Source organism: Phyllobates terribilis, unplaced genomic scaffold (genome assembly GCF_046119375.1).
Source record: "Phyllobates terribilis strain yellow unplaced genomic scaffold, ASM4611937v1 Scaffold_7__3_contigs__length_470593459, whole genome shotgun sequence".
NCBI classification, from domain to species: Eukaryota; Metazoa; Chordata; class Amphibia; order Anura; family Dendrobatidae; genus Phyllobates; species Phyllobates terribilis.
In genome coordinates, this window is record NW_027362767.1 from 84,035,976 (window position 1) to 84,042,792 (window position 6,817).

At 42.9% G+C, this 6,817-nt stretch overlaps 1 protein-coding gene across 1 annotated transcript; it reads left to right on the top strand.

Annotated features, from left to right (window-relative positions):
* The first annotated feature begins 2,001 nt into the window (after positions 1–2,001).
* GPX2 (glutathione peroxidase 2) lies at positions 2,002–4,928 on the top strand. The gene is made up of 2 exons (XM_073637534.1): positions 2,002–2,223; positions 4,561–4,928. Exons 1-2 carry the CDS (start codon positions 2,002–2,004, stop codon positions 4,909–4,911), a joined length of 573 nt encoding a protein of 190 aa, XP_073493635.1. The 3' UTR covers positions 4,912–4,928.
* Positions 4,929–6,817: the final 1,889 nt, after the last annotated feature.

Here is a 6,817-nt window from a genome sequence, read left to right on the forward strand (position 1 = left end):
GGGGGCATTATACTGTGTATAACGGAACATTATACTGTGTATAGGGGAGTATCATACTGTGTAGAGGGGAGCTGTGGTGACATGATACTGTGTAGAGGGGAGCTGTGGTGACATGGTACTGTGTAAAGGGGAGCTGTGGTGACATGATACTGTGTAGAGGGGAGCTGCGGTGACATCATACTGTGTAGAGGGGAGCTGTGATGACATCATACTGTGTAGCGGGGAACTGTGGTGACATCATACTGTGTAGAGGGGAGCTGTGGTGACATTATACTATGTAGAGAGCAGCTGTGGTGACATTATACTGTTTAGAGACGAGTTGTGGTGAACTCATACTTTGTAGAGAGGAGCTGTGGTGACCTCATACTGTGTAGAGGGGAGCTGTGGTGACATCATACTGTGCAGAGGTGAGCTGTGGTGACATCATACTGTGTAGAGGGAAGCTGTGGTGACATCATACTGTGTAGAGGGGAGCTGAGGTGACATGATACTGTGTAAAGGGGAGCTGTGGTGACATGATACTGTGTAGAGGGGAGCTGCGGTGACATCATACTGTGTAGAGGGGAGCTGTGATGACATCATACTGTGTAGCGGGGAACTGTGGTGACATCATACTGTGTAGAGAGGAGCTGTGGTGACATCATACTGTGTAGAGGGGAGCTGTGGTGACATTATACTATGTAGAGAGGAGCTGTGGTGACATTATACTGTTTAGAGACGAGTTGTGGTGAACTCATAGTTTGTAGAGAGGAGCTGTGGTGACCTCATACTGTGTACAGGGGAGCTGTGCTGACATCATACTGTGTAGAGGGGAGCTGTGGTGACATCATACTGTGTAGAGGGGAGCTGTGGTGACATCATACTGTGTATAGATAGAGGAGCTGTAAAGGGGGGAGACTTGGGACATTATTAAATATTAAGTAGTCACTTATTGATATAGAGGCACTCAGGGTATTGTGACTGTCTATGAGAACACATGGCATTATTATTTTAAATGGGGCAAGATGTAGACACTGTTTTCTAGAGCACTTACACAGTGCATTAATATATTCTAGAGGTTTGTCTTACCATATAGAGGGCACAAAGGAGGCATTATTAATATATAAGTGTCACAGTGGTGGCATTACTATGTGGGGCACTAAGAGGAGCCCTGTTTTTGTGCCACACAGCAGGTTCAGGAATAGGGACACAAACGGCAGCAGCAGCTCAGTATTGGGGTATCAGCAGGATGAGGAGTTTGTGCAAGTTGGGAATAGATGGGGATGGTGATGGAAATGTGAGAAATCAGATGTGTGTTTGTTGTAATCTCTGTAGACGAGTCCGGGCTGGAAGAAGTTGTCATGTCGGTCTGGGCCAGATGGAAAAGATGGGAAAAGTAATTGACTCCATCAAAAAGAACGTCAGCTGTAAGTCATCATCTATAACTTACTGTAATCTTCTATATGATCTGCAGCACTGGTATCGGCCAGTATATGTCACCAGATGGCGGTAATATCAGTGTTGGTCTTTGTGTAGAGATTTATTTCCAGTAACAGCTCCATCACCTGCTGAGGTTACCTGGTTAGGGGCCTACTCAGATGTTTCCTCTCCCCATCGAACAAAACCACTTAACTACGCCTCTGAGATCAGATCCTATTTGTCGGGAAATGTTCGCAATTTATTCCCAGCAAAGTAGTGTTGATTTAAAAATCTTATTTTTTTGCAGAAATCTTCGGATACATCCTTGATCATTCCATGTACTAACCAGACATAACCTTCCCAGTGAGCACAAAACCACTAACCAAGTCTTTGCATCTTTTATGAAGAGCAGTCATAGACTGAACAGCTACAATAGCTTTATTTTTCAGACAAGCTGGCAGTATCGGTATCACTCCCGTATCCCCTTTCTGCAAAGTATACCTTCCCGATACACATCAGCAACATCTGGTCACAAGATCTGCCAATAAAAGGCGCCGGAGCAGTCATCTGTACATAGTCCTTGCCCTGCTCGGTGTAGACACCATGGCTTACATAGCTAAATCCTTCTACGACTTGCATGCTACAAACCTTGATGGGGAAAAGGTAGACTTTAACATTTTTAGGGGAAGGGTAGTTTTAATAGAAAACGTTGCTTCCCTTTGAGATACCACCACCAAGGATTACACCCAGCTAAATGAGCTGCAATGCAAGTATCCACGTCGGTTTGTGGTGCTGGGATTTCCTTGCAATCAGTTTGGCTACCAAGTAAGTGACTCTATAAATATAAATGTGTTTGGTGCCGTCACATCACTTACCAAGCGTCGTGCATACAGATACCGCAATCATAGCAGTTCCCACTCGGTGGGACTGAAACCATGGAAACCTGCGAGGGAAGGACCTGAGAATGAGGATCTTCAAAAAGAATTTCTTTGGAAAAAAATGGAAAGATTTGTGACCAACATGAATGATTTGTACAAGATTTTAGTAAATACTGTTATTATGGATGGGATTGTTAATGACGCAAGATCAGTGCAGCAGATCCCTAAAAGTAGCGTTAGGGAAAATCACATAGAATTTGTGCTTTCTTGTAGGGTATGCAAAATAATCTGAATGGGGACATTTTTGTTTGCTTCCATAGTTTACCAGGTTTACGGGTTTACCGCGACAGAGAGGGGCTAGAAGACTGTAGTGTCTGATTTCACGTATTCCTGCATGGATTAGAAGCACTTCACCATCATATTAAACAGTGCAAGTTTCTGCTACCAGTGCAAGAGTTAATCTGCTCAGATGAGAGTCTCTGAAGCTTTCCTGCTTTATTAGTCTCAGCTGTTCAGTGTTGGCCACTCCCCTCAGCTATATATACTCACCTGTGGCACTTAGAGATTGCCAGTTTTAGTTCATACTGCCTAGTTCTGGAGTTAGAGGAGTTGGTTGTTTGAGGAGGCGTTTGGAGTGTTGTTCAGAAGACTGTTGCTTGGTGATTTGTCTGTGTGCATATCCTCATCTTCTCCTATTTGATTTTTCCTTCACTTCCCTGTGTTTCTCTCTGTTGCTTGTCAGTGCATATTTGTATGATTGGTATTTTCATTTATCCCTGTACATCTTGCCTTGTTAGTCTGGTTTGCTTATTCTTATACATTTCTACTCCCCACTTCCCTGGGTGGAGGAGGGGACAAATAAGGGCTGATTTAGGAGCTCAGCAAGGCACGTGACCCCGGAGTCTTCACCTTCAGAAGTAATTCGGGGAACAGGGATAGACTAGGGCGCTCCTAGCTTTAAGGATAGCACCGGGATATCCTGCAACAGTGCCATGACACATAAGTTGAAAGTTGCATATGAGTTTGCTAAAAATTTTTCCAGCCCAGACAATTCTCAGAGCAAAGAATTTAAAAGCAGCAATCATCTCTTAGGCTCTGTTCACATCTGCATTTACTTTTTATTTTTTTGTTGTACTCTGACATATAAGCAGAACTGTGATATTAAAGAAGTTATTCAGGACTGTGATACTGATAAGCAGTCCTCAAGATAGGTCATCAATATCAGATTAGTGGAGGTCTGACTCCCGGCACCCCCACCTATCTGGCATTATGTCCTCCGGTGGTGGTTGGATATAAACAGTGGATGGAGTCAGAACAGTTTGACCAATACACTGTGCAGTGGCCGTTACCAGTAACTACAGGCTATTGAAGTGATTAGGAGCCGAGCTGCAGTACCCAGGAACAGCCACTGCACAGTGTACTGGTCTCACTGTTCTGACTCCGTCCATTGTTGACATTTAGCCACCACCAGAGCTCATAACAGCAACTCATTGGGGGTTACCAAGTGTCAAAACCCCAATCGATCTGATATTGATGACCTGTTATCCATAGCACTATCTCATTAACCTATTTAAAGGGGTTATCCAGGACTATTTTAATTTTTTACTGTGAGCCCAAGAACTAACCGGCAGGTAGTTGCTAACTATCTGCCTTTTATAGCCGGTGCCAATCATTGCCAGCACACAGAGTAGTCACAGACAGCTCCTGCAGCTTACACTGACGTCACATCGACGTCTTCTCTTCCACTCTGCTTTGTTGACGGTGAACCGGTGACGGGGAACCGGTTGTCAATTAGCATGATGTCAGCAGTCACACCCTGTCGATAGAGCCGAAGTGCAAGAGAAGAGGCTGCTCTGTTGACATGGAGCAGCTGAATCCACCTGCAGGAGCGGTCAGTGACAGCGCTGAGCCACCGCCAGATAGGAAAGGCAGGTAATTACTAACTACTTAGCAATTACCTGCCTGTTAGTTTTTTGGCTCATAGTAAAAAAATAATTTAGTCCTGGTAGTGCTGAATTCCTGACATGCTGCACTACAGCGGTGAACAATCGACACTATTGTGTTCCATCTGGTTTCCTTCCATTAATGCTGAAAAAATAGAGCAGCATGCACGCTCTCCAGATACCGGCCATCATCTATGTAAAATTCTGGGATAGAATTGCACATTTACAGATACGCCTACAGCGGCCATAACCATGAACAGTAACTGCTAAGCAATGACGAGGACCCTGGGTGGAAAAAGACAGTTTTTTTTTCTTATCTTTCGTTTTATATTCATTTTTAGGAAAACTGTAAAAATGAAGAGATTCGAAATTCCCTGAAATACGTCAGACCCGGCAATGGCTTTGAAGCCGGTTTCACATTGTTCCAAAAATGTGAGGTCAATGGAAAAGGTACTCATCCGGTCTTCGCTTACTTGAAGGACAAACTTCCATCGCCAGAAGATGAACCAGCCGGCCTGATCGCTGACCCCAGATATATAGTATGGAGTCCTGTACACCGATCTGACCTGTCCTGGAACTTTGAAAAGTTTCTCATTGGCCCAGAAGGAGAACCGTTCAAGCGCTACAGTAAAAGCTTTCCTACCTTAAACATAGAACCTGACATCCAGAGACTTCTGAAGCTTGCCAAATAATGTCACCCATAGTATATAGCAGCGTCATGAAGAATTACTTCACTATTTGCCACGTGTTCAGAATTTGAAGTAGTAGTAAACTAAAAATATACACCATGTATGGTAATACTTATTTAAGTTTAAGTAGAACATATACACACTTAAAGGGGTTGTCCAGGCTTGAGCGTGCGGTGCGTGCACTGTGAAGATTCAAAAGTCTGCAGGCACACAGAGTGAGTGCAGACTTTTACCCAAGCCTGGACAACCCCTTTATGCTGGCCATACATATTAATGGCTGAATGATTCTTTTGCCGATCGTTCAGTCGACTCTCCCATACACTGAAACGCTCTATGAGAAAGCTGCCGACTGACACGTCCGCCAGCGGCTTATCTCCGGGAGAACAATGCGATCGGCAGTCCGAAATCAGACATACTCGATCGATATCTTCTCCGAACATCAGATGGCCGACGCCGCCATACACATTAAACTGTTGGCCAAACCTGTTTATATTGCCGTGTTCGGCTAACATTAGTCTCACGTGTATGGGGGCCTTTACTTTTCTGTACTACTGCATGTCTGTAATATGCGGCACTGCCTGTTGGAGTGGCTAAAAGTACTGATAAATAAGGAGTGGGGGAGTCTACCCACATGGATAGATTGTGAACTGAAAGGCAACTGGTCATGTGCAAAAATGCGGAAGGAATCCCTCCCCGGCACATTGATTGACAGCTCGCTCTGCAGCACATCAGTATTGTACTGTAACTCAACCATATGTTCTTTTTACTTCTAAAATGTGACAAGTGCTCAGATGTTAGACTTGTACTAGATGACTGTATTCTTTTAAACACTGTGGAAGAGTACAAGAGTGTTGTATCAGGGCTGTGTCTGAATACTGTTGTATTCTACCCATAATAAACATATACAATTGTATTTCTCTGTGTTTTGGTTCTTTACTATCCATAAAGTATATTGTTACATTCAATACAGAAACAAGGCAGAAGAAGAATCAACACCTTCAAAATGTGGTTCTGGAGAAGGATGTTATCAATACCATGGATGGCAAGAAGAACAAACAAATCAATCTTGGAATAAATCAAGCCAGACATATCACTGGAAGCAAGGATCACCAAGCTACGACTTGCCTACTTTGGACACATCATACGAAGAGAGCAATCACTGGAGAAGGACACCATGGTCAGAAGAATAGAAGGAACAAGGCGAAGAGGAAGACCAGAAACCCGATGGCTTAACACAATCCAGATAACTAAATACATCACCAAAAATTAATTTTGCAGCTGAATATTGCATATGTAAATATTCACTGTACAAGTACTACATCCTACTAATAAATGGATGAACGCTCTGTAGAAAGATTGATCTTGTGCAAGCCTAGACAGGTCCACCAGGGTCTTCTCCACCATTATCTGGATTGTACATCCTACTAATGAACGTGAACAAACACAAACTAAGAAATAATTTGATAAAAAATATAATTTTATTAGTATATTAAGATAAAAATCACTTAAAAGCTATTATATCTAGGGAAGAGGACCATACACAAAGGGAATTTCACAGTGAAACGTATAGAGAGTGGGTATAATAAAATAATGTTATTGAAATTATAAATCTGTACATAGATATAGCAGCGGGGTCAATAAATATACATAGATAGAGAAAAATTCCAAGTGGATTGATACGTTATTAGTATACAAGAACCTTAGCAAATATCAAACAAACATACCATATAAGCAGGGAATAACACCGGATAAGAAAACCCCAGAACTTCGACGTACGTTTTGCTAGGTGGCTTTCTTGCGGAGTATGAACTCCTTGAGAAATCCACCTGCCGAAACGTATGTCAGAGCTCTGGAGTTTTCCTATTCTGTGTTATTCCCTGCTTATATGGTATGTTTGTTTGTTATTATC